General features: G+C 33.9%; 1 protein-coding gene across 1 annotated transcript in view; it reads left to right on the top strand.

Moving 5' to 3' along the window:
• LOC131952087 (basement membrane-specific heparan sulfate proteoglycan core protein) overlaps window positions 1-26,756 on the top strand; it is a 146,415-nt gene extending 119,659 nt beyond the window's left edge. The window contains exons 70-101 of the mRNA XM_059314592.1: window positions 417-578; window positions 2,022-2,159; window positions 2,982-3,113; window positions 3,785-3,930; window positions 4,584-4,701; window positions 5,545-5,668; window positions 5,977-6,131; window positions 6,655-6,815; window positions 7,140-7,254; window positions 8,731-9,021; window positions 9,769-10,026; window positions 10,430-10,595; window positions 11,012-11,118; window positions 11,626-11,697; window positions 12,440-12,625; window positions 13,639-13,771; window positions 14,525-14,652; window positions 15,718-15,916; window positions 16,164-16,261; window positions 16,480-16,629; window positions 17,397-17,615; window positions 18,112-18,201; window positions 18,443-18,664; window positions 18,963-19,079; window positions 20,508-20,567; window positions 21,809-21,936; window positions 22,395-22,566; window positions 22,678-22,815; window positions 23,128-23,344; window positions 24,058-24,141; window positions 24,646-24,749; window positions 25,573-26,756. Coding sequence (XP_059170575.1) covers window positions 417-578; window positions 2,022-2,159; window positions 2,982-3,113; window positions 3,785-3,930; window positions 4,584-4,701; window positions 5,545-5,668; window positions 5,977-6,131; window positions 6,655-6,815; window positions 7,140-7,254; window positions 8,731-9,021; window positions 9,769-10,026; window positions 10,430-10,595; window positions 11,012-11,118; window positions 11,626-11,697; window positions 12,440-12,625; window positions 13,639-13,771; window positions 14,525-14,652; window positions 15,718-15,916; window positions 16,164-16,261; window positions 16,480-16,629; window positions 17,397-17,615; window positions 18,112-18,201; window positions 18,443-18,664; window positions 18,963-19,079; window positions 20,508-20,567; window positions 21,809-21,936; window positions 22,395-22,566; window positions 22,678-22,815; window positions 23,128-23,344; window positions 24,058-24,141; window positions 24,646-24,749; window positions 25,573-25,733 — 4,751 coding nt within the window. The 3' untranslated portion in view covers window positions 25,734-26,756. The remainder of the gene's footprint in view (window positions 1-416; window positions 579-2,021; window positions 2,160-2,981; window positions 3,114-3,784; window positions 3,931-4,583; window positions 4,702-5,544; window positions 5,669-5,976; window positions 6,132-6,654; window positions 6,816-7,139; window positions 7,255-8,730; window positions 9,022-9,768; window positions 10,027-10,429; window positions 10,596-11,011; window positions 11,119-11,625; window positions 11,698-12,439; window positions 12,626-13,638; window positions 13,772-14,524; window positions 14,653-15,717; window positions 15,917-16,163; window positions 16,262-16,479; window positions 16,630-17,396; window positions 17,616-18,111; window positions 18,202-18,442; window positions 18,665-18,962; window positions 19,080-20,507; window positions 20,568-21,808; window positions 21,937-22,394; window positions 22,567-22,677; window positions 22,816-23,127; window positions 23,345-24,057; window positions 24,142-24,645; window positions 24,750-25,572) is intronic.
• The last annotated feature ends 367 nt before the right edge of the window (window positions 26,757-27,123 follow it).

Raw genomic sequence — 27,123 nt, 5'->3', positions numbered from 1 at the left:
TAGAACTGTTGCTTGACTAGGGTGGTTATAGAACTGTTGCTTGACTAGGGTGGTTATAGAACTGTTGCTTGACTAGGGTGGTTATAGAACTGTTGTATAAGGACTAACACAGTGGTTCTTAACCTGGGTTAGATCAAACCGCAGGGTTCTCTGAATCAGTCTCACACCCCTCATGATTCCTGACTGGATTTTGTCAGTGCAGATAATAGAACTATTAAGAAGGGTTTTGGTGAATGTATATGAAACTTGTGGGGGTTTGGTGTATTTAGAAAGGTTAAGAACCACTGGACTAACACAATAAAAATGTTAAAACTAGTTAATTTTTATACCCAGGAATTATTATAGACCAGACATATTGAGGACTATTATGATACAATTTTAAAATACTGTAACAAAGCTAACATTTGTGTGTGCAGAAAAAGCCCAGGATCTCCCAGCCTATGTGTACACAGATGAGACTGGTGTGCTGAGGATCCCTGCAGCCACCTCAGAAGACCAGGATAGTTACTACTGCACTGCCACCAACAGTGCTGGAACCCTAAGGCTTAGGACTGTACTTTATGTCACTCCTGCACCCAGTAAGATTTTATTGGAAATTAATTTGGCTCTCACTATTTTAAACTTAGATACTGAAACATTTATAAAACCCAAAGATTATGTTTTGCCTGCCATTTTATTTCTCTCACCCTCTCAAACTTAAGTGTTGACTTATCAAAAGATTATGTCTAGCCCAGTGGCAGAACTAGAAAAAAAGGGCCACCCCGCAAAAAGTTTGTTAGCCCCCCTCCCCCCCCATATATATATATATATACACATATATATATATATATATATATATACACACACACAAACACAAAATACGAACATAGGATACTCATTGCTGGCCTGTTCGGGTTATGAAAAAAAAAATTTTTTATTCAACTAAAACAAATTACAACATTATGTCATGTAAGTAGGTGCGTATTGTGAAAATAAGTCTTATTTTAAATCTGCTTTAAAAACTCAAAACCTCTAGTTGGTCAAAAGAATATAAACCATGAAAGCTTTGTTTAAGTAATGGTGTGTCGTGTTATGTTATTTTTATGTTTGTTTGTATTTATATTATTCATTTTAAATACTTTTCCTTTTGATTCAATTTTATTCTTTTATAAGTACTTTTAAAAAAATATAATAATTAAGAGAAGTAATTGCTTTTTAATATGTTTAGTAAAAATCTATTAAAAGGAGCTTTTGAGCACCCCTATTTGACTATTTAAAAAAGGGAAATAAGTCATGGAAGTGGTTTGATAGTCCGCTTATCTTTGATAAGTTTGATTGTATGAGAAAGAGGACTCGGCTTTCACAGTGGTTTAAAAACAAAGGGAAAAAGTATATACAAGAGCGTGGGGTGGTGTCTATAGAATAAAGAAAATCCAACCGCAGCTACGGTGATCTTTTTTACAAAACAACCATCAAGTCAAAAATGCAAGAAAATTTTTTAGAATGTAGCTAAAAAAATATTATGGTCGGCTTTGGGCCCCTAAATGGAGTGGGCCCCCGCCGCATTGCGGGGTCTGGCGGCACTGTAGTTCCGCCCCTGGTCTAGCCTGATTTTTATCTACTTCCTCTCAAACTAAAGTTTTTGCCTTAAAAACCAAAAGATTATGTTTGGCTTGCCAGTTTTGGTCTCCCATCCTCTCAAGTGTTAACTAAAAAAAAAATTAAGTTTGGCCTGACTTTTTTTCTACTTCCTCCCAAACTGTTGGCCTTAAAAACCAAAAGGTAAAGTTTGAGCGACCAGTTTTGTTCTCCCATCCTCTCAGACTAAAGGGTTGGCCAATCAAAAGATTATTTCTAGCCTGATATTTTTCTATATCCTCCCAAACTTAAATGTTGGCCTTTAAATCCAAAGATTATGTTTAGCCTGCCATTGTTGTACTCCCCCCACCCCCCAAATTAAAGATTTGGCCATCAAAAAATGATGTTTGGCCTGTCTTTTTTCCTACTTGATCCCCAACTAAAGTGTTGGCCTGTTATTCCAGCTCCTCCCAACATCAGGATTATTGTTCCAAGGGTCAACATCACTGTCAACATTGGTGCCACTGAGAGACTGCAGTGTTCAGCTGAAGGAAGTGATGATGTCAACCTCAGCTGGTCCAAGGACGGTGGCTTGCCTCCAGGTGTGTACAAGTGTTAACAGCCCTTGTAATTTCTATAAACCCTTGACTGAGTTGACTTACGTGTAAGAGTGTAGTCAAGTTATACTGTCAAGTACTGCAAACCTTGTCATTAACTATACAACTATATTAAAATCACATCACCAATAATGATGATTCTGTGCTTGATTAAGCTTTAAAGCCCAAAGTGTTATTTTCACTGATTCTCTTCAAAGGAGCTATTGATTCAATTTGAACAAATTAAGGAGAACTGCACTTTTCCCCCATAAGAACAGCAAGCTTATTTTATTTCAACTACAGTATTTTGTGTTAGTATAGTAAAGTCACAAATGTTAGTGTTTTTTTTTCTTTTTTTTTCTTTTTTTTTTAAAATAAGATTTTCTGTTAAAAGAAAGTTTCTGGTAATGAGATGAGATAATGCTTGATTTTAAAATTTTGAATTTTCGCCTGGAAATACTTTGAATTGTCTGGGGAAATTTTACCATTTCTGATACAAACATATTTGTTGATGAGCCAGTTAAAGCTATGGTAATGGCTTTGTTGTAGGACTATAAACAATTTTGCTGCTATTGCCTATACAGAATTTACTTAAGCAGTAGGCCTTCTGAAAGACCAAATCATTCTTATATCAGTATGGCAACAAAAGAAAAATAGCATTAACAATTTCCAGTTATTAAAATTGGTAATGAGATAATGTGAAAAACATCTTCATCCATTAAATTTCAATGCAAAACTTATTTCTTCTGTGACAACCACATGTCTCAAACAGAAACTAACAACACAACCAATCTTAAAGTCGTATTAACTTTTTTTGTTGATTTCTAGGTGCAATACAAGAGAATGGTGTCCTAACCATCGTCAATGTGCAGCCATCCCATCAGGGAAATTATGTCTGCACTGGAACCACTGACAGGGGCGTTGTTGGACGGGCCACTATTACAGTCACTGTTACAAGATGTTAGTGCTCTCCCTTATTATAACTATTTAATTACTGCCACAACTAGTCACTGTTAGTTTTCTCCCTTTTATAACTATTTTATAAGCTAGTAGCCACTATTACAGTCTCTGTTACAAGATGTTAGTGCTCTCCCTTATTATAACTATTTAATTACTGCAACAACTGTTAGTTTCCTCCCTTATATAACTATTTTATAAACCAAGAGCCACAATTACAGTCACTGTTAGTTTCCTCCCTTATATAACTATTTTATAAACCAAGGGCCACAATTACAATCACTTTTACAGGATGTCAGTGCTTCTCCTTTTTTTTTACTAAGCTGTTTAAAGGATTAGATTTATTTATTGTATTTTTATATTTTTGTATCATGAATACAGAATAATGTATCTGACATTTTTATTTGAAGATTTTATTTATACTAAGTCATAAGCTGTAGGCTGTTCTGGATTTATTATTTAAAAAATGAGTTTTAAACACGAGAAAAGATTTGATAAAATCTTCGATTGTATACATGTTATTACATTTGTCTCACCTCCCTGCTCATCTTTGTCTCACCTCCCTGCTCACTTTTGTCTCACCTCCCTGCTCACCTTTGTCTCACCTCCCTGCTCACCTTTGTTTCACCATCCTGCTCTTTAAGTTTCCCCATAAATTGGCTTGTATTGTGCAGATGAGAGACCAACTGTTAGAGTGGAGCAGGAGAGAGTGAATGTTGGCTATGGCACCACTGGTATCCTGCGTTGTATTGTCACTGGGGACCCACGACCAACAGTCACCTGGACTAAATCTGGGGGCCCACTCTCTTCCAACCATCAGGTAAAATATCTTTGTTAAGTCCTCTTTTTAAATTTTATTTCATCCAGGAACCCATCTTTATAGAAACTGATAATTTTATTACATTTATCATCTTTGTCTTTAAATTTGGCTTACGTTATGTTCATTTTCAAGTAAAGTTACAAAACTCTACTTTGTAAAGCATAGTATCTAGATGGGGCATTTTAAGACAGATGAAGTAGAACAATTTCTTGACCTTGTGCAATGGCCAATAACCATTTCTTTTGCCTAAGATTACTAGGAAGACATCTGAATTACATCCCTTCATTTGCTTGGATTAAGAGACAATCCCAACTCACTCCCTCACCATTCAGATATTTTTGGTCATATGTAGCTACTATTTTAAAGTAGAAGTGGGTTCAACTGTTCATAAAACCAAACAGTTAAACCCAATTTGCTAGCTTACTCTACAAAAAAAAATTTTTTAAGTATTTTTCAAATCGAGATTATTCTCTAAATTTAGTTACATTAAATTAATAATATTATTAATTCAGCTACATTAAATCAAGATTTCTTTAATAATTATTCAGCAATATTTAATCATTCTCAAATTTAATTGCATTGCATCAAGAGTATTGTCTAATTCAGCAACTTCTGAAACCCATTTTAAAAAATCCTTTCCATTTTGTTACCAGGCATATTATGACACTTTGAGAATCAACCAGGCTAAGATGGAGGATCGTGGCTACTACACTTGTGTTGCTACTAATTCAGGAGGCAGTGATAGAGCCAGCATTTTTGTTGACATTGAAAGTAAGATAAGCTTTATTTATAAACCTGCTGTTCTGGTTAGAATAGACATATATACCCATGAAACAGCTATGTAGTTAACTGGCGTTGGCACTCGTCCATCTTGAAGAAAACAGAATATATGTTTAGTTCCTTAATAAAGTACCCCTTTGGACCTGGCAGTTTATATGGCAGGATGAAAAAAATTTCAAAAGATTTTACTCATTTTTTCAGCTATGGCATACAAATCAGCTCTATCCTCAACTGCGATTACTTTCCCTAACTTGAGTCAGGTACCTAACAGAACAAAGTGAATCAAGTGTTGTCTTACTGAGTAAAGTCTGGGATTCAAACACTAGACTTAAGGGTTAGCATTCCTGTGGCCACCCCATCCTGTATTTAATTTATAACTGAAGCCAAAGCTGTAGTTGGTGAAGCAACCACTTCAAAAACATTACCAGGATTTAAAATTTGTAAATATGCTATAAATTATGCTTTATATTTTGGCATCTAATTCTTATATTACTTGACTTCATCCTCTTTACTCTTTGTGGAGCATAGTGCTTTAACCATTTTGTTCGGTCCCCGGCTGTTGATTTAGCAACCTCTTCAGTTCAGTCTTCAGTTCATCGAGAAGACTCCTCCTCCAGGTCTGTCTTGGGTGCCCTCTCTTTCGCTTTGCCTGAGGGTTTCACTCAAGTGCCTGGTGTATGACATTTCATAGTGTGTCCCACCCAGCACCACTTCCTCCTTCTCATTTGCATAGCCATGGGCTCTTGTTCTTCTCTATAGTTCTATACCCAGCACTTTGTCCTGCCACTTCAATTTCAAAATCTGTTATTCTCATGAAGTGCATTATATTTCCAGGACGAGAGGATCCCCAGATCAGGCTACTACCTAGCTCACAGCAGGTAGCCTATGCTCGTGATTACACATATTTCCACTGTGAGGTAACTGAAGGAAGACCAACACCTGTTGTTACCTGGACAAGGTGAGCTCACATTTTTAAACACTCAAAAATAAAAATTAACTTTATTTTTTTCTTCTGCAATATAAAAAAAATCTATGGAAAAAAATCTTTGTTAAATAAACATATTATTGCTAAAACATTTTGACAAGTAATTCTTTTATCAATTATAAAATAATAATACTACAGTGCTAATTAATTTTGATTCTAGGTTTATATTGCTATTTAATTTCTCAACCTGGATATTAATTAGCTAATGGTTAATCCATTAACCTGAGTATGCTGACCAACATGATTTCTCATACCATAAAATGAATTTCTAATCTTGAAAGGGCTGGAGGGCAGAGGTTCACATCCAGGACAAGATTGTTTGAGAATGGCACCATTGCGTTCACTAATATAACATCAGCAGAGCAGGGTGAATACATGTGCACAGCCACTAATCAAGCTGGGACAGCCACACAGACAGCCACTCTGAGAGTTCAAGGTGAGTAACCTGTCTTCTTGCACAAGGTGAGTGTATGGTGACTTGTTTTACAATATGTTTACCTGTCACACACCTTTGTTTTAATAACAAAAGAGTGTAAGTGGATAGAATGCATCTAAATATCACTAGTGCATACCTGTCGTGGGGCAGTGTGGTCGGATGGTAGAGCAAACGGCTGCTCAAATCCATACTATGTCCCTGAGTCCACCCAGCTCTGATACGTGCCTGACATACCAGTTGGTAATTATGGCTGGACATAGTCCTGACCACAGTATTTATTGTCACACAAAGGGTTAAACTCTACTTCATCCATCTCATGGATTCCCAGGTTTTAAAAGGTAGCTTTGTCCAGTCATGCACCTTTCGATTGCCAACAAAAGATTTAAAGGGGATAGAACCCTCATATCTACCCCTGTAAATTACATTAAGCACATAGAATCTGTAACTAGATCAAAGCTTATCATAGATAGATCCAATGACACATTTGTTGCAAACAACACACCCTGTTTTCTTGTTTGTACAGCTCCACCAGTCATTAACTTGACCCCTGGTAAGAACATTACCATAACAGTTGGAGAGCGCATCAACATTGATTGTGTGGCCATTGGTGAACCTGTCCCCACTGTCATCTGGCGCTCTGGTCAAAGGAGGAGGTCAGATGTTCTACCTGAGGCTTCGGACTCGGTAAGTGAAGGCCATTCTAAACTTTAAAAATTTAATCTATTACGTCTACTTTAAAAATTATTATATCACTTATTTTTTAATTATTTTTACCTTACATATTTGTTGATGAAAAACAAATTTTTTTAATCCCATTTTTTTGTTTCAAAACTTATTTTATAAATACAACAAAGTTTGATTGGTGAAAAATAGCTTGTAACAAATATTTTAAAATCATGATATTTATTAAAAATACATTTAATATTAGGCATTCAAAAAAGTTTAATAAGTAAGACAGCTTGCCAGCTATTCATTGAATTTTGAATTTATTTATAAAATTGTCTGCAGGGTCCTGGATCTGCATCACTGGTGTTTGAGTCTATAGACAAGTCAGATGGAGGCAAATACATATGTACTGCCAGCAACCGTTATGGTCGTACTGAGGAGACTGTGGATATCAATGGTACGTAGGGTCTCATCACCATGGACTAGTGGTATCAAATTTTCATCTTGGAAACTTTCATAGTGCTCATTTTAAAAAAAAAAAAAATTTATACAGCTTTAACTCTTTAAGGCAGTATTGGATGAGTTGGCTTGCCATACGGTAATGATGTTCCCATTGTCCGATAACATGTTCTCTATTTAATTCTTTGTTTTGAAGAATCTTAAGTTTTTAATTTTAAATCTAGGCCATTTGAGCTACCATGTTAACTTCTATTTACTTATTGTGGTTTTCCTGTTTTGCTGAATTTCTATTTCATTGAATTTTTTTTTTGTAAAACCACTTGCAGAATGGAATTTTTTAAAGAAGTTATCTAGACATGTTATTAAATTTACTAAAATTATTGTATTTATTCTATTGCAAATTCAGTCCATGATTTTGAAATTGTACATACTTTCATTTTCTGTGAATAAGATCTCAGGAAAAGCTTATCAATAAATTTCCAGATAGAAGCTTATTTTTCTTTCCTGGGAAAAGCTCATCATTATTTTTACTTTTTTGAAACTAAGTATTTTTCTTTCTTCAATAGATAAACTTAAATTAATATTACTTTGTAGGGCATTTAATACGATTAATATGTTTGGACTAATAGATATGTCGTTTTGCAGCTTAAGTACTGAAAAAATTTGACGTAAAAAAATTTATTCCTGTAAACCGTGAAAAAAATTCTGGTCTTAAAGGGTGAAAGTACTTTTTTTAAAAACAAATTTTAAGGGGAATAAACTCTAAATGTCTTTATGGAATGGCACAGTTTGGATTCTAGACTACAGGATGTCTCCACCCAACTCTGATGGGTAGACGTACTTAACTCACATTAGTGAAAGTAAACATTGCTTGACATAAAACTTATCACCACACTATCTCCCCCACATACCTCACACTAACACATATTATATAAACTCCACTTCATTCGCCCATAAGTGTATAAGGAATCATTTACTTCAATCATTTTAGTTGTATTTCAAAATCTAGTTTCTCACCTTATTGCTTGTTAAAGCTAAATATTAGGGGTCATCCATAGTGGACTTCAACACCCATTTTCCATTGCCTTCAGCTGCCAACTTAGCTAATTCTTAATTATCTTGTATGCATATTGTGGAATAGTTTCTAGAAAATATGTTTACATGAGACCATAGAAATCTGGTATTAACATTAACTGAATCTAACAGGGCAGTCTAGACTAATCAGATTATTTTTTATTAAAGGTGCATGTAGGCCTACTGTTTACATGAAAATTCATTGAGGGTAGGCCTAGTGGTAGTAGAAACTAAATATAGTTTTTTTTTTAATGGTCTACTATACTACTTTCCTGAAAAAAATAATTTTCATCAATATATATTGATCCGATTATATACCCTCTTCTCTCCCTTCTTCCCCCCCCCCCCCCCCCCCCCCATTCTTACATTCATGTTTTCCAAAATTTGTACCTTATTTCAGTTGTGGACGAGGGTGTGATAATTCCAAGAATTTACATCGAAGGACCAAGTGAACAGACCTATGGTTCTTCCACCTCTGTTTCCCTGCCATGCAGGAGCTCTGGTCTACCCAACCCTAGGTATAGCTGGCGCCGTGCTGATGGCCGCCCTCTACCCCCTGGTCACCGAATTGACAGTGGAGTTCTGACTATTCCAAACATCCTACCAGAATATGGAGGGGAGTATATTTGTACTGTTAGAAGTTATCCTCCTGTCAGGATATACAACGCATCTGTATATATCACAGTGACAGGTGAGTGACTTTGTTCAGTGTGTTATGTTAATGGTAAAGGTTACTTAATGATAATGTCACTTTCTGGAGTTTGATGTGTTAATGGATAGGGTCACTTTCTGGAGTTTGATGTGTTAATAGATAGGGTCACTTTCTGGAGTTTGATGTGTTAATGGATAGGGTCACTTTCTGGAGTTGGATGGCACAGGGTCAGTTTTGTTAACATGATGTGCCGGAGGACAGTGTGGTCTAGCGGTAGACTGTGCTTGTTAACCTGAAAGTCATGGGTTCGGATCCTTGGCTAAAGGCTGTAGGTCATCCCCTGACTGAACTGTCCCTCATGTCCAAACCAGGTGCTGCAATGCACTGGGGGAGAAAACAAAAGCCTGACAAACCCATGTATCTAGCAGCTGGTAACATGGGCAAGAGAAATTTTTGATTCTTAACCCTGTTCCAGTCTGCCTGGCTATAAAGCAATAACTAGAGCCTGTAATGACAGTAAAAGAGAGAGCTAGATGTGGTAGATGGTCTGATGTTTTGATTGTTGCCCCCCAACACTCCCACTTAGACTTCATATTAAGATTTTAAAATTATCGAATAGTTTCTAAATAGCTTTAATTAGTTTAAAAAGAATAACCTTAGGCATGCCTGATAATTTTTACCTCTGGTAACTTCTGAGCCAGCAATAAAGAGGGTTAAGAGCTAAACTTTTATCTTTTAATCTTTCATGAATTGTGTGAAATATTACAATAGTATTTACCTTTTCAGTTGCACCTCGTGTGAATCTACCAGAACAACTTGCAGGCAGAGTACAAGAGCCTTTAGTTCTTACCTGTGAAGTGGATAGTGAAACACCCTACAGAGTTCAGTGGTCCAAGGTCAATGGCGTTATCTCCCCTCAAGCAAGCCAGAGAGACAATAGGCTCATTTTCCGCCAGCTTACAACTGCAGATGCTGGTCGCTACCAGTGTACAGTGTTTTACAGTGGTGGCAAAATGGAAAAATATGTTGATATTAATGTTCGTTGTAAGTTGAATATTTTATTAATGTGTATTAGTGAACTTATTCAGTCCTAAGAAAAGAATGTAAATGAGTGTAGGCCTATATGTCAAGAGTGGTCAGTCGGGTAAACCCATGGTTACCTGAAAGTCCAGAGTTTGAACCCTGGGGCAGATGAGGCTCATCAGCTGGGGAAATCAAACTTTGGTTTCTTTTCGGCAGCTCCTGCGACACAGCTGATTCCAAGCTGTGTAGTTAACATCCTGTCCCTTGGGTCCATCAGTTGTGTGGAGAGATGAGATGTGACTTCTCATCTTCTCACACCAGGCTTTGTGCTTGGATATCCAATGGGCATTCATCCAATGGTCAATCAGACTATGGAGCCATATGTTTATATCGTGTCTATAAAAATAGCTATATTTTTCCTCAGCACCTCCTCCCCGCATTAACCCAATGCGAAAAAATCAGACGGCATCAGTTGGTGCTAACATACGTCTACAATGTATAGCCTCAGGCGATCCTCAGCCACAGATACAGTGGCGCAGAGAAAATAGAGAAATGCCAGCCCAGCACACAATCAGTAATGGTGTACTCACGTGAGATTCATTTACTTTTTGAATGTGATTTATTTGAGACTCCCTTTTTTTTAAAAAAACTTCATTACGATTTTTTTTTTTTTTTGTTAAATTGGTGGAGAATCACTTTTTTAAGAAGTGTGCACATTCATAACAATGTGTTTGCGTCAGTGTGGTCTTATAGTTTGTTCTTGGATAGACATATTTTATGGAAGCAAATCCAGAATGAAAGCAGGCAGAAATCTGAGTCAAGAGGCCTATGTAATACATAATTGTGTTGGAGGAAATCCCGAAAACATTACAATAAGAAAGAAGAATAAAACAGCATGTGTAAAATTACTAAAAACACACTAAATTTTGCTCTTCCAATAATTTGTATTATGTTTTTATAACTGTCTCAATGACTGATTCTACATTGACAAATTGTTTCTCTACAGTATATATAATGCCCAGCCCGAGGATTCTGGGACATATACCTGCATTGCTAGAAGCCCTGCCGGAACTTCTCAAGATTTCACATATGTTTTGGTTGATTCTTCTCCTGGTGAGTCAGTTCCCCTAATAGGTTGCTGGATTCACTTAGTTTAATAGATGTTTAATAGTTGTCATACTTGACACCAATTATTAGTTCTGCTTTTTACATTCATGGAGGATACACTTGTGTCAAAACGATTGGTGTATACCTTTATCTACCATACATTTTGTTTAAATTAAATAACTATAGCTTACAAAGAACTTCTTTAGTTTTAATGCCATGATAATAAGAAATATTATGATGCGTTTTCCCAAATGGACTCTAGCTCAAATGCAATGAAGTATCCATTTGGACATTTGTCACATTCTGGCAAGTGTCCATACAGGAAAATGGTCTTTTGGGGAAATGTCAAGACCGCAGATAGAGATACAAGTGCACAAAAGTTTAAAATTTTGGTTCTTAAATTTGTTTCATTTGTATTCTTTTAATGTTGATTATAAAATACCAAATGTTAATTTTGTTTTATTTTTGTTTCAAACTAAAATACCAATAGTGAATTATTTTTTGTTATATCAGTGGACCCCTCATCTCTTGGTCTTAAAGAAGTACTTGCTGGAGACGAGGTCAACTTTGATTGCCAATTTGAGGGTAAAATTTTGTATTGCCTTTTAAATTTCTCTTAACTGAAGAGTTTAGTTAAGATGGTCTCCTGCTAAGATTTTTTGTAATTATATTATCAGAGTAAGTGAATTAATTTGTTTAATGTTTATAGTTTATCTTCATCTTCCCCTAGGACACATGGGTCCACATGTTTATTATTAGTTGATCCAATTGTATACAAAGTGGATGGTGTATGATGTAGGCTTTGGCTGTATGGCCAACAAAAAGTAGCAGAAAGCAAATTTAATAGTGTTAAAACTACTTACCTATTCACCTTTATTCAAGCTTAACCTTTTGAACATTTAGCTCCTGACCCTAAAACCCCTGGGCTCCTGAGCTAAATGTAGAAAATAGAAATGAATATTACAACAAAATTAATTTTATTAATTTTTTTCACAAATTATCCATTCGGAAGTGAACTATAATCTACCCATCACATAAACACAGCATAGAAAATTGTTTGCATGTTTAAATAAAAAGCTTGCAATATAAGGTAAAATTAGGCTGTGAAGTCTGATTAACTCAGCTAGGAGCAGAAGAAGATTACACCAAATTAAAAGAAGTTCTGAAAGTTACTGAAACATTTAGGAGTGCCCCGGCAGATTGATAAATCAATCTGAAGGATCTGCCTACTCTCATGAATAACGTTACAAAATTTTTCCGATTCTTTATGTTATAAAGGGAAATAACTAATTGCTGTTGTGATATTGCTGTTTTTCCATGTTCTCAGCTCCTGACAATGCCCAAGCTACAGTGACCTGGGCTAAAGCAGATGGTCCACTAGCACCAACAGCTGTGATAGGTGACAACACTCTGACTTTCCCCAGTGTTTCTGTGGAAGATGCTGGTACCTACATCTGCACAGTGTCCACAAATGTTGGCTCAACCTCCACAGGGTTTAAACTTGTCGTCAAAAGTAAGTTTATAGTTGTGAGCTCTATAGAATAATTTAGATGTCTTTGCTCAGCCACCACAGGATTTAAACATGTCAAATGTGAGAAAATCTTTTGTAAAATTTATAGTCGTGAGTTCTTAGTGTTGTTCGTGTTATTTAGACTTCTATTTATGTTTAAAATCAACAGCTATCTTTTCTTAATAGTGGTTTGGTATATGTATAGAAAGTATTGGTAGTGTAAGACATTTTTAAGATAAGTAAAGACGTTTTTAAGTTAGGTAAAGACATTTAATTTTTTTTCACAAAAATTTAGCACAATTTTTAAAAAGTTGGTTCAGTGATTCAGGTGTATTATAGCTGGTTTAGTGATTCAGATGTATTATAGCTGGTTCATTGATTCAGGTGTATTACAGCTGGTTCAGTGATTCAGGTGTATTATAGCTGGTTTAGTGGTTCAGATGTATTATAGCTGTTTCAGTGATTCAGGTGTATTATAGCTGGTTCATTGATTCAGGTGTATTATAGCTGGTTCAGTGATTCAGGTGTATTTTAGCTGTTTCAGTGATTCTGACGTATTATAGCTGTTACAGTGATTCAGGTGTATTATAGCTGGTTCAGTGATTCAGGTGTATTTTAGCTGTTTCAGTGATTCTGACGTATTATAGCTGTTACAGTGATTCAGGTGTATTATAGCTGGTTCAGTGATTCAGGTGTATTATAGCTGGTTCAGTGATTCTGGTGTATTATAGCTGGCTCAGTGATTCAGGTGTGTTATAGCTGGTTCAGTGATTCAGGTGTATTATAGCTGTTTCAGTGATTCAGGTGTATTATAGCTGGCTCAGTGATTCAGGTGTGTTATAGCTGGTTCATTGATTCAGGTGTGTTATAGCTGGTTCATTGATTCAGGTGTGTTATACCTGGTTCAAGGATTCAGGTGTATTATACCTGGTTCAGTGGTTCAGGTGTATTATAGCTGGTTCATTGATTGTGTTGTAATGTGTGGGTTGATAATTTTTTACCTTCTATACTTACAGCTGGTCCAGTGATCCAAGTCCAACAAGACTATACCACAGCAGCCATTGGCAGCCCTGCTAGACTGAAATGTGAAGCATTTGGAAGTCCTACTCCTCAAATATCATGGGTCAAAGTAAACGGTGAACTTCCAGAGTGAGCTTTAGCTTTTTTAAAATTACCTCCTCTTTTTTTACAAGCTTTGATTTAGTTTGCAACATCTGTTTGTTTGTGGCAATATTAAACTCAATTTAGACACATTTATATAAAGATTACTATTTTCAATAATAAAATGGGAGATAATAGGATTTATCTCAAGCGGTTGCTCAATCAGTCTGCTTGCAATAAGAATGAACTGTTGGTCATGGATGGTTAGTTTTATGCCTGAGAGGTGGCCAAGCAGGGACAGATAATTGTCTTTTAAAAATTGGGTTTTGAAGACATTTTTAGTCATATGTGGTGTCGACTTCATTAAGAACTAATTATTAAAAAGTGAGAATGAAAAAATATAAAAAACCTTTACAATAATGAGCTTTTAAATGCACTTAAAATTTTAAACAAAACTTTCAAAGCTTGCTTTCATTAATAAAAGCATTGATTATTAGGCCTACATGAAATCTCTTACATATTTTAGAAACAAATGCTTTTAAAGATCTTAAGTTTGTGTAATTTTTCAAATACAAATTTCAGTTTATTTAATAGTATTTTATTATTACTTTTAAAAAAAATATTTGTTTAATTTTATTGTTTTTTGAGAAAAAAAAAATTGTAATTTGGTACAAAATATAAAAATATAATTTATTATAATGGCCTACTACATTTCTCATAGATGAAACAACTTGTTTCATTGGTTTAAGCTTCTGTTCACAAGTAAATGAAACTAGTAATACATATGACTTTGCTTTTCAGAGGATATTCAATTGACGATGGTGCTCTGTTCATACCAAGAGTAAAGGAAGAGGATGCAGGGAAATACAACTGCCTTGCCTCTAGTGTACTGGGAGAGAAAGCTTACCCAGTTATACTTATAGTTGGAGGTTAGTCCCTAGCTAGTCTTGTGTGTTTTTAAGTGTAGTATTTGTATTCACATAGAAAGTATCCATACAAGTAAACAGGCATAACTTACCTTTCCCAATAATTTTGTAGAATCTGGGTCTTTAGATAATTTCTAGGGGTCAGCGTGGTCGAGTCGGTAAAGCTCATGGTTGCTAAACCGAGAAGTCTCGAGTTCGAACCCTCGGGCAGATGAGGCTCGTTAGCTGGGGACAGCCACTCTTCTAGGAGACACAACTCCAAAAGCAAACAACTGCTGCCTTGTAGTTTGGTATTGGTTGGACAAAGGCTATGGAAGCAAATCCAAAAAGAAAAGCAGGCTGAAATCGGATTCATTGGCCTCAATGGCGCATAACCAGTTGACACGTAATCCTTAATTGTGATGGAGGCGTGGTCGAGTCGGCAAAAAGTTCATGGTTGATAAATTCAAAAAAGTCTTGAGTTCAAACCCTCTGACAGATAAGGCTCGATCCATTCAGACACTAAAATTAAGAACGAAGAAGAAGATAATTTCTGTTAACACTTTTCCTGTTTACAGTTTTTGTTTATGCACTTCCTGTTACCACATTTCTTGCTAACACATATCCTGTTTACATGTCCTAAAATCTTATTGAAACATTTCTTGTTAAAGCCTTTCCTCCTAACACATTTCTTGTTAACAGGAAATACGTTAACAAGAAGTGTGTTAACAGGAAATATGTTAACAAGAAATGTGTTAACAGGAAATATGTTTACAAGAAATGTGTTAACAGGAAATAAGTTAACAAGAAATGTGTTAACGGGAAATATATTAACAAGAAATGTGTTAACGGGAAATATATTAACAAGAAATGTGTTAACGGGAAATATATTTACAAGAACTATGTTAACAAGAAATGTATTAACAAGAAATGGGCTAACATATGTGTTAACATATTTCTTGTTAACTAATTCCTGTTAAAGCAAACTTCTTTAATTATGTAGACATGTGTACATTTAAAGTCAGACTTTTAAAACTTGTAATTTCTTCTATAGCTGTAATTTAAAGCTTTAACTTTGTTTTCTTGCAGCCCTGGTGCCATACTTCCCACAGCAGCCAATATCCTACCTGAAGTTTGACGGACTTCAAGAGGCCTACACTGATATGGACATCATCATGTCATTCCGACCTGAAACCACTGATGGTCTGTTGTTGTACAATGGCCAGTACTCTACTGGATCTGGGGACTTTGTGTGCTTTGGGCTTCAGGATCAGCACCCAATTTTCAAGTAAAGCACTATACATTTCATCTGCGGGTGTTAACTTGTGTGGGTGTGATGATGTTTGCCCGTGTCTCTGTTTGTAGGTGTTATGATGTGTTTTTTCCTGTGTTCAAACTAGGCCCCCCAATTAAAAGAGTAAAAAAAAAAAATTGAGAAATATTATTAAACTTTATATTAGAGAACTTATCCTGTTAGTGAAAGGATTTAACATAACATAGCCCCACTTGTGAAAAAGAAAAAAAAACTATTTCAGGTTTGATGCAGGCTCTGGAGCAGCTACCATTAAAGGAGAAAAACCCCTGACACTCAATCAATGGCACACTGTTCAACTCAAGAGACACAAGAAAAATGGTACCCTATAGATACAGGCCTACTCCATTGTAGACAAATACAATTTTTCTTTGAAAAAAAAGTTTTCTCCTCTTTGAAAAAAAAGTTTTTTAAAAATTATACTGCTTGGGCACATTTTTTTCTTTTCAATCTTTACTTTTTTTTTCTTCCTTAATCAGTGCAATATAAAATGCTATTGAAAAATATATGTTTTTATAAAATATTTTTTTGTTACTTAGGCACTCTGGTAGTCAATGATGAGCCAGCCTACATGGGAGAAGCACCTGGACAGCATGTTGGCCTTGACCTTGCTGAGCCATTGTACATTGGTAATGTCCCAGATCTCGGACAACTACCACCCTCTGTTGGGTTCACGTCTGGATTTATTGGTGAGTCAACATTAGGACTGACTTCAGTTGTAGTGTGGATAAGTTGGTGAGGGAACATTAGGACTGACTTCAGTTGTAGTGTGGATGGTGGTTGTAGTGTGGATAAGTTGATGATCAAACATTAGGACTGACTTCAGTTGTAGTGTGAATGGTGGTTGTAGTGTGGATAAGTTGATGATCAAACATTAGGACTGACTTCAGTTGTAGTGTGGATGGTGATTGTGTGGATAAGTTGGTGAGTCAACATTAGGACTGACTTCAGTAGCAGTGTGAATGGTGGTTGTGTGTCTGAATATTTTATAATTGATTATAATTGGCTTGTATTGACATTAAAAGTGTAGAGCCAATATATCTGCTAACAAATGGTATACTTATACCATTAAATACTTATGCTTATTTCATTAAATTATGAACACTTATGCCAATGAATATGTACATTTGTAGCATATGAAAATGTATCTTATTAAATGTGTACACACTGTGCCATAATATGTGTACACCTGTGCAATTTTATGTGTATACTTTCACTATTACATGTGCCCTCTTATACCATTACATGTCTAACTATTTCATTACACGTGTCCACTTATACCATTAAATGTCTAATTAACTAATATTCCATTACATGTGTCCTCTTATACCATTACAGGTTTACACTAAACCATTACATGTCACCACTTACATCATTACATCTCCACATTTGTCCACTAATGCCATCACATGTATCCTCTTACAACATTACATATATAGTTTTTTTACTCCAACAGGTGGTGTAAGTCAGGTACAGGTGCAAGGTGTTAACCTTAATCTTGGTGCACAAGCTAGGGAAATTGTAGGTGTACAACAGGATGATGTATGCTCTGGAAATAAATGCTTCTATGGAGGAACCTGTCGTCCATTCAATATTCGCCAAGGTTTTATGTGTCAGTGCCCTCCAGGTTATGGTGGAGACAGGTGTGAGAGAACAGAAGAGAGATGCCAGCCAGGTATGTTGTTAGTCCAGTTCAAAGATAGATCATATATCAGTATCATTATTTTTATACATGTCACGCCAATAAGGTGTTAGTCCAGTTCAAAGATAGATCATATATCAGTATCATTATTTTTATACATGTCACGCCAATAAGGTGTTAGTCCAGTTCAAAGATAGATAGTTTATCATTATTTTCTTTAGTTACAAAGAATGTTTTAGACATGTCACGCTGGTAGTTTGTTAGTCCAGTTCAAAAATAGATTATATATCATCATTATAATTATTTTCTTTAGTTTAAGAAGATTGTTGAAGAGATGCTTAGTTGGTAGTAAAAACAAAAAATAACATCTTGACCTATATTCTTTCTTTTCCACCAATTATTTTATTTTTCTTTTTACTGTTTACTTCATGTTGGATGAAGTAATTAAACTTTATGTTAAAGTATTCTAAATTTTTTTGTTAATGTGTTTTAATTATATTATATTAATTTCTTGTTTACAATAATTTAGGTTCCTGTGGAATTGGCAGATGTACAAACATGCTTAGAGGGTACCTCTGCATCTGTCCCTTGCCCTACTATGGTGAAGGCTGTAGGAGAAGTAAGGAAACTCTTTGAAACTGTTGCATAGTTGATGTGGAAACTTGAGCTAACTCTTGTTTAGTTCATGTGGACACATCAGCCAACTCTGGTTTGAAAAATTAAGATTAAGGGGCATCTATAAATGGTATCACACTCTTGATTGGGTGGGGGGGAGTTATTAGACTTTTGCAATGTTGTTTGATGAAGGGGAAAGGACTGACAATGTGAGCTCATGTGTTTGTTCCTTTATTTAAAACCAGGTTTCACCTTTTTGGACCCAGCCTTCAACAAGACATCATTTATCTCCTACCCTAAAATCGCCGATGGCATACACAATATCAACATCACTCTTGACATCAAGCTTTCTTCTCTGGATGACGGAATTGTTCTATACAATGCTCTAAACCAGGATGGGAAGCAAGACTTCATTGCCATCACCATAAACAAGCAACATATAGAATTTAGATTCGATACTGGTTCAGGTAATGTTTGGTAAATTAGTATCAACCCACTGTTTAAACTATTTTAATTCCAGCTCATAACGAATGCATTTTAATTACATTTAAATTTTGTGCTTACAGTTTTTAAGTAGAAATTTGTAAAACAAATACTTTTGCTTTTTTTTTAACCATTGAGAATTTTAGTTAGATAAACTTATTTTGTCAATTTTGCTTCATTTCAGTTACTTTTGTTTCATTTACAAAATGGTTTACTTTTTAAGTTGGCTGCTGTTATAAATAATATTATGTAGTTTAAAGGAAATTTTTTTTTCTTGAACAGGCCCAGCAGTAATTAGAAGCACAAACCCAGTGAAACTCAATGAATGGACCAGTGTGGTTGCCTATCGTGTTGGTCGCCAGGGGATGCTGACCGTAGACAATGAGCCCTCAGTCAATGGTTAGTTGATGTCACTTTCACCATTTTTTTTTATCTGGGAAGATTTTTGTATTATGCATTCAATTATTATTTCTAATGATTATTTGATTCATTTATCCAGGAATATATTTTGATGTTGTGATCACACGGTTGTTTCATGGAACACTATATGATTATGAACAGGCTTTTCCAGAATTATTTATACAAGCAAATTATTTTTTTTAAGCATCAATTGAGTTCTCAAAGAAAACTAATTAAAATCAGTAATCTAATTCGGTTTTACTTTTAATTTCAATTCAGATTTACTCTAGATTCTGGAAATGCCACTATGTTAGTTTTTAAAAATATACTTTTCAGTTGGCTAAACGCTCATAATCATGTTATTAGAATTGCTGATAATTGTACTACAATATATCATCCCTAACTCTAAAATTATTATCAATACCAGTTATTTATTTGAGGTGTTACAGCTAACTGAAAAGTAATTCCATATTATATTCCATTCATTAAACTAGCATGTTAATACAATTATATAAACCATTACGAGAGGGTTAGAATATCACATTATTACTAGTTGTACACTGCCGCACCAAAAGCTGCATTAGTGGTTATGGGATTTTTAAAAATGATTTAAACAAATACTTTTATGTGTATCTTAAACAATCACATGTAGCTCATTATCATCAAAACTTTTGTCACTTACAACTATACTTTGTTTTTAATTTACTATTTTATCCCTTTAAAAAAAAATTATATTTATTACTGATATCAATAATCTCATTTATTCCTATTAAAGTGTGCATGTCTAAAAAAAAATCTCATTATTTTTCCAGGACTAAAACGAATAGGTTATAATTGACTTACTAATTTATTTCCCTATCTTTCTCTCTCATTATCAAAATATTATTAAAATATAGACTACTAGGCCCTACTTGTATATACACTGCGTATTATCTTCAAATTCCACTTTGTACTTGTATTCAGTTGTATTTTTTAAAGCCAATTTGTTTAGGTATTAAAGCTTTTAATATTTATTTACTATGCACAAATATTATGTCTTCTCATTGCATTTTACATCTGGCATTTTTAAATTATATATTTTACAAATGGAAATTCACACAGTAATATTATTATTGGGATTAGTTAGAATTTCATAATGAGCATTTTCCATGCAACCAGTTGATTTTACCAGATTTACATTATTTTTCTTCAACCCAAAAAAAAATGCAATATTAAATACATAGGCCCTTTTTGAAATATATATTTAATTTTAATGCTGCTTATAGAAAAAAATATCTAAAAACAAAATACTCTAGGTAACAACGACAAGAAAACATACTAGTAAATAAAACTCAAACAAGAATGACATAAACTCAAAGTGTGTTCATTTATCAGTAAAGAAAACCTTTGACCTTTCACCTTTGACTTTTGTTTTTCCACCTATGTTAGAACAAGAGGCTAATGATAGGTTCTTGTTCCCTCGCTTGGAGAGAGGAGATGTCATAAGAGGTATTACTACACCAATCAGTGGAAGCAACTCTGGCTAACTAATCTTTTGTTTTGTCACATGCTGGTGTCTTGTTTTTTTTTTCTTGTAAATTTGTTATCAAACAAATCTCATTTGAGCCTTCAAACGAATTAATTAAAAATGAGGAAAATGTTATTTTGTTTACCTTATTTTTTAAGAAAAACTATCATTTCATAATCATTTCATAAGAGAAACAAATGAGATTTGTGTTTTAACACACCAAACATTTCTTTGAAAAATAATTTTCTTGTTTTGCTACCAGAAGCCATTTTTTTTCCTGCTAAATTGTCTTGGTTTTTATCTTTTTCTATCTTTTGCATTTTTTCCACTCTTTGTCTGGTGCTCTGTATTGCTAATGATTTATGCTGAGACTTTGATGGACATTGTTCTAACTGGTATTGTTGAGATAGAATAAAAATCGGCTCTGTCTGACAGCATGACTTAAAAAAGTGTAAAACAATTTTTAAACATCAAGTTTTATCCTGAAATCTCAAAGAAAAATTATTTTTTAAATGGTCATTGAGGTTTACTGAAATAAAAAGGTCGAGCACAAATAAGATGAGGGGTTTAATTCTTTTTTTCTTTTATTTGCCTTTAATTAGTAAAATAGGCCTAGACTTCTGCAAAAACTTTTTTTTTTCTTTGTTTCTTGATTAATTAAGGTTGCATGCTTTTATCTAATTAATTTATTACACCAATGCTTTGCTTACAACTGAAAAAGTGCTTTCTGTAAAATATTCTTCATTGTGGCTGCAGATTTGCTTGCTTGGAAATATTGCTATATTTTACTGCTCAGAGCATGGTGAGATTGCCTCATTCATATACTGCACACTTGCAAATCAAATTAATATTGGGCATTCCAATGTTTCAGAAGTATAAAATATTCATTTAAGATTAAATAAAAATTATATGAAATTTTAATAAAATTTACTTGCATTAATTCAGATTAATTTGCAATGTTTTTACCGATGTATTAAAAATTGTTTTTTTTTTAAATTTAAACTACTTAATTCTAAACTGATTGTGATTTTTAGAATAGACCATTAAAATATTATCAAAATTTTACCTCTATAATATACAGTTACACTGACACAAATATATTGTAGAGATATTTTAAAAACAAATGTATTCATCAAGCATTATTATATCAGTATGTTGGATGTTTGCTTTAAACTAATTGACTTGAGTGAAAAATACTGACTGATTTATTTTAAAACACCAGGCACTAGCAGTGGAGATACCAGAGGCCTTAACCTGGAGAGACCTTTGTACCTGGGTGGTGTTGACCCATCAGAGACTGTTAATCCAGGTGTTGGACTCAACTATGGGTTTGTGGGATGTGTTAAAGAGGTAAAATAAATTATACATAGCAATGGGTTATTACAAATTTTAAATGGATGTAAAAGTAATTAATGTAGATGTATTTTAGATTTAAAACAATTTTTTTCACACAGCTGGGAAAAAAAAATGTGATGATAAATTATTTAAAAACGGAAAAACATTTTCAATTGAAGTTGAGAATTTCTATTGATTAACGGTGAAAATGTTAACATCAGATTCTGCAGCTCTTGTTAAAATTGACTTCTGATGTAGGTAGGGTAGACATTAGGAACAACTTCAGTTTGCATTTTAGCCCACTACTTGCTAACTTTATAATCTTATGGGCTTTTTATTCATATTTTAGTCCATAGCTTGCTAACTTCATAAACTTATTCTTTTTTAAAAAAAATAGATTTATGTTAAAAGTTAATGAGTCTGTTCAACAAAGCCATTGGTTAAAAGGTTGTTCAACTTTTCTTTTTCTCTAGCTTCACGTTGCAGGGAGAAAATATAACCTGTTTGATGAAGCCATTGACAGCTTGAATGTTGTAGATTGTGGTGAAAGGAGTTGGTGTGACAACAGGCCATGTTTGAATAGGGGAGTTTGTCGATCCAACTCACCAACAGATTATTACTGCGTCTGTCCTAAACAATACACAGGTAAAGTAATTTCAGAATTATATTAACATGAGTGTTTTTCTTAATTTTTTTTTTTAAAATATATCAAATTTGAAATACCAACTGGTTAAATGTTTTATTTTTGTTGTACAGGGAAAAACTGCGAGATCGAGGCCAATGTTTGTGCTCTGAACAATCCCTGTCAAAACAATTCCACTTGTAAGATAGATGGTAGAGGATCATACAGGTGTGACTGCCCCATAGGCTGGGAGGGTAGAAATTGTGAACAATGTAAGTCCATTTGGATGATGGTTTCCTCTAGAAATGAAAAGAGCAACACCTTTTTTATTGTTGAAATATTTCACTAAAAAATTAACTGCAACATTACTCCAAGTTTAATGGTTGTCTCATGTCTATGCTCTTTTGTAAACAGCTTTTTAAAAATTCAAAATCATTATAACTAGAACTCTGAATAGAATAATAAAATAATGTAAACAATCTATTTTTTTGGCACTACACTTTCAATTTCAAATACTTATGAATCAGGTGGATGTTCTGTCAAATTATTTAACTGGTTGAATTATTTGTACAATTTTGTGCCAGCTGTTCTTATTGGAACAAGTGTACAGTTTGATGGGACCAGTTATGCTGAAGTAGATCTTAGGGTCAAGAGAATCACCCAAACATCACTTGGAAGCTTTAGAGTGACCATCTCCACCACTAGGAAAAATGGCCTGATCTTCTGGACCGGACAGAATAAAATATCGCCCACTTCAGACTACGTCGCACTGGCCATTGTTAATGGCTATGTTCAATACAGGTTTGTAATCATCAGCTTTTATGGTTGAAATAAGTGTGCTGTTGTCAATGTTTTACTTCGGTTTAACTTGGTTCCTCTGTCGTGCTTTATCATGAGTTGAAACCTGTGAGCAAAATTTCATCCACTCTCACCAAACTGAATTGTTTCAAACTTGATAAGAAAAGTCAGATAAACTTTGATGTGATTAGGTTTTTAATTAATTTTTTTTTCTTTCAAAAAACTAATTAACAGTTGCAGTTCATATATAAAGTACTTATCATATTTCACTATTACACAACTTAGTGTGCTCATTTTTAGTTGTGGATTTTGTTCTATTAAAACTAATGAAGGAGAATTATATGAATTCTTTTTAAAAAAATTATATGCTGTTGAAAGAAGAAAATTAATATTTTCTTCTTCGTGCATTTCTAAAAGCTTATTTGTTAAAACTTTTTTATTACATTTTTAAAAATAGGCTTGTATTAGTCATATTTTGTTAAAACAGTTTTGTAGTCATCAAAGTTTATGCTCAATATTGAATATAATGGTTATGTTGATTTAAGCCTTGTGGGTGTATAGGCTTACAACAGCATGTAAAATATTCTTTAAAATATCATGTTAACCACATTTCATTACATGATCATTATAGACTAAATGCTAATCTAGTCTTACCATTGTGCTGTTGTCAGCGCTAGTTGCTGTTCTAATCTAGGTCACCTTTGTTCTCTCTTTAGCGCCAATCTTGGAGCTGGTGTGGGCACTGTGACATCACTTACTCAAGTTGATGATGGCTACTCACACACAATTGCTGTCAACAGGTAAGTGAAGACACTGATATAATAAAACTAGTGATACGTAAAGACACATGTCCAGCAACTGATATAATAAAACTAGTGATAAGTGAAGACACCTGTCCAACAACTGATGTAATTCAAAAAATTAGAACTACTCATGTCACACCAGGTATCTTAGAGTATCTATTAGATTTGTATAATAAAACTAAACCTCTATTTGGGCATTGGGTATTTTTATGATTAGAAAATAACTTCATAAAAATGTTTTGCTCTATGAGATAATAATTTTTTAATGAGTATTTTATTTTATTTATTTTTTGGCTACCCTTAATAAAAAAATAGATAAGTTTTATCAATGAAATAACATTTTTATGAAATTTTACAATTCTTAATAAATAATTATTTCGTGAAACAATACTGCAAGTAAATTATTTAGAAAAAGCAAGTAAAACTTTTGAGATTTAATTCAATATTTTTTGTGTACTTTCTATTGATCAAAATAAAATTGTTACTAATCTCTTTTTGCAGGACTGGTCGTAGTATGCAGCTGAAAGTTGACGAGGACCCAGCTATTCCGGGTCAGACTGCTGGCAATTTAATAGCATTGAATGTTGGTCAGAATGTATTTTTAGGTTAGTTTTTTTTTTACCTGCATGAGATGACATTCTACTTTTAATTTTTTTTTTAATTAAAAAATTAATGTCTGACTGATAACACTCTCGATGGGGGGGGGGGGGGTACGTTAATCCTCTCTGTGGTTAATAATAAAAGCTTATTATATATTGATGGGATTAGGCTAATATGAAGTTCTTTTAAAAAATATGGGACAGCCTATAGGCCTAATTTACTAGGCAACTAGGCAAATGTACACTTATTTAGCATTATATATATTACTGGTCTGGATTAAATGTAGATGGTATTGGGAAAATGTACAGATCGCTATTAAATCTGGACTTAACATTGATGGGATTAGGATGCATGATGTAGCTCTAGTCTAAGGGATAGAACCATTCTAAATCTACTGTTACTAGTTAATTCAAAGATAAAAAGTTTACAATTGACCTTAGGAACACTTCTTTGAACAATAATGCTCTCAGGATTAGCTTAGTCTAAATTGCTACAAGAAATAGATAGGTATCACATGCTATCAGAAATGGTTTAGTATATATTGTTACATATTGTATATATATTGTTACACCTACTGGAAATTACTTTGTATTGATTGCTACTCCAAATAGTTTGAAATAATGTGCTACCCAAAATAGCTTGCCATAAATGCAAACAGAAAACTAAAAATGCTAGGAGAAAAGAAGTGATGCTAGTATCGTTAATTAAAAACAAAACAGACATGGCTATCTTGACCTGACCAAACATATTAGTCTTCGCTCATTTGAATAATGTATACAATCTTTGATCAAAGATGTCAGTACATGCAATGACCTTTAACCTCTGCAGGTGGAGCCCCTGATGTGAAGACATTCACAAGCTCCAGGTTTTCTGAGAACTTTGTAGGCTGTTTATCAAATTTCAAGTTCTGGACAGATTCAGAGACATTTAACTTTGGCGAGAGAGCTGCTTCTGGTGTCAATCTAACTCCCTGCTTGTCTCCTAATTAGGCCAGCCCTAAGCTCACTAATTAATAATAATTAATTCATTAACTAATTCTTTGTTTTTATGTACTAGTGCCTTATTCATGTTGACCATAATTGCTGTCTTCAAAGCTTCCATTTTAAACGGTGGAGTCATTGTGTAAATACTGATGTACATCTTTTAGCAGAAGTTTCATCTTCTTCTTATTCAGCTTTGATGATATAAAGACTACTTTTTTTTTGGGTTGCATTAAGTGTATTAGTCTAGAGATAATTTTTTATAAGAGTAGAAATCTGGTTTCATTTAAACGAGGGAGGGGGGTAAGTTTAAAATATACAGGTGAGGTTAAAAAAAAAAAAGTAGAAAGAGATCATCTTATATTAACAATCTTTGTTTATACTGTGATCAGACGTCTTAGATTTAGATATTTGAAATGCTTGTTTATATTTGTAGTTCTTTAAAATAAAAAGATAATAAACAAAGGGGGGGGGGGGTGTGCTTAAATGACTTACACAACAGCTTGATGATCACCTCCATGTGGTAGAAAGATCCACATTCTAACATGTTCTATTATGTGGTTGTACCACACCACACTGTGGTTGTACCACAAGCCACAGTGTGAGCTAGAGCTATATGGAAGCTTTAGGAGTTTAAAAAAAGTCTCAAGGCACTTGACTAGACAGTTCATTAGTTTGATGTCACCAATTCAGTATTTTTTTTTGGTTTTTTTTTTTCATCCATCTTTGAGGTCACGACCTCGGTGTAGTGCATAATTTAATGAAGGATGAGTGTATGCATGGGTTAGATCCACATCAGTGTAAGCTATATTTGTCTGACTGACTAATCAACTTTGAGAAATACTCAGCTGGTCACCCTGGTGCTAATGTATATCAGTTGTTTTTTTTTTTAGTGTTCTTTTATGAGTGCCGTTTTAAATATACACTGTGGTGCAATTTCATAAGTAAAGTAGAGTTGTTTTATCCTTTAAAGAAAGAAGTGCCTTAGTAAGATTATTATTTTTTAAAATATTTTAGTTATTTTCAAATTTTTATAAAAATTAGTAAATGCACAATAGACAATTTTTTTTCATTAGTTTTTTATGGTGTTTTTCTTTGTGATGAAATCTGTACAACTGTTAATAATTGTAAAATCTTGTTTAGTTTGGAAAATGTGTGTAATTAACTATCTAATTTTATACATAAGCTTATTTTTTTTTTCTTTATGTAAACTTTCAAATGTAAACAAATGTTTATAGCAAATTTTTGTAAACAAAAAATCAAATTATATACTGCAACATGATCACAGTTATTAAAATCTTATCTAATTATTATATGCAAACCAGCTTTACCAGTTAAAGTACTATACAAATTTTTAAAGCATAATAAACTATTGATTTGATCTAACAAGTATTTGTTA

The sequence above is a fragment of the Physella acuta genome, unplaced genomic scaffold (assembly GCF_028476545.2).
Source record: "Physella acuta isolate Inbredline_101_S28 unplaced genomic scaffold, ASM2847654v3 ptg000851l, whole genome shotgun sequence".
NCBI classification, from domain to species: Eukaryota; Metazoa; Mollusca; class Gastropoda; family Physidae; genus Physella; species Physella acuta.
This window is presented reverse-complemented; position numbering and strand designations above follow the sequence as displayed.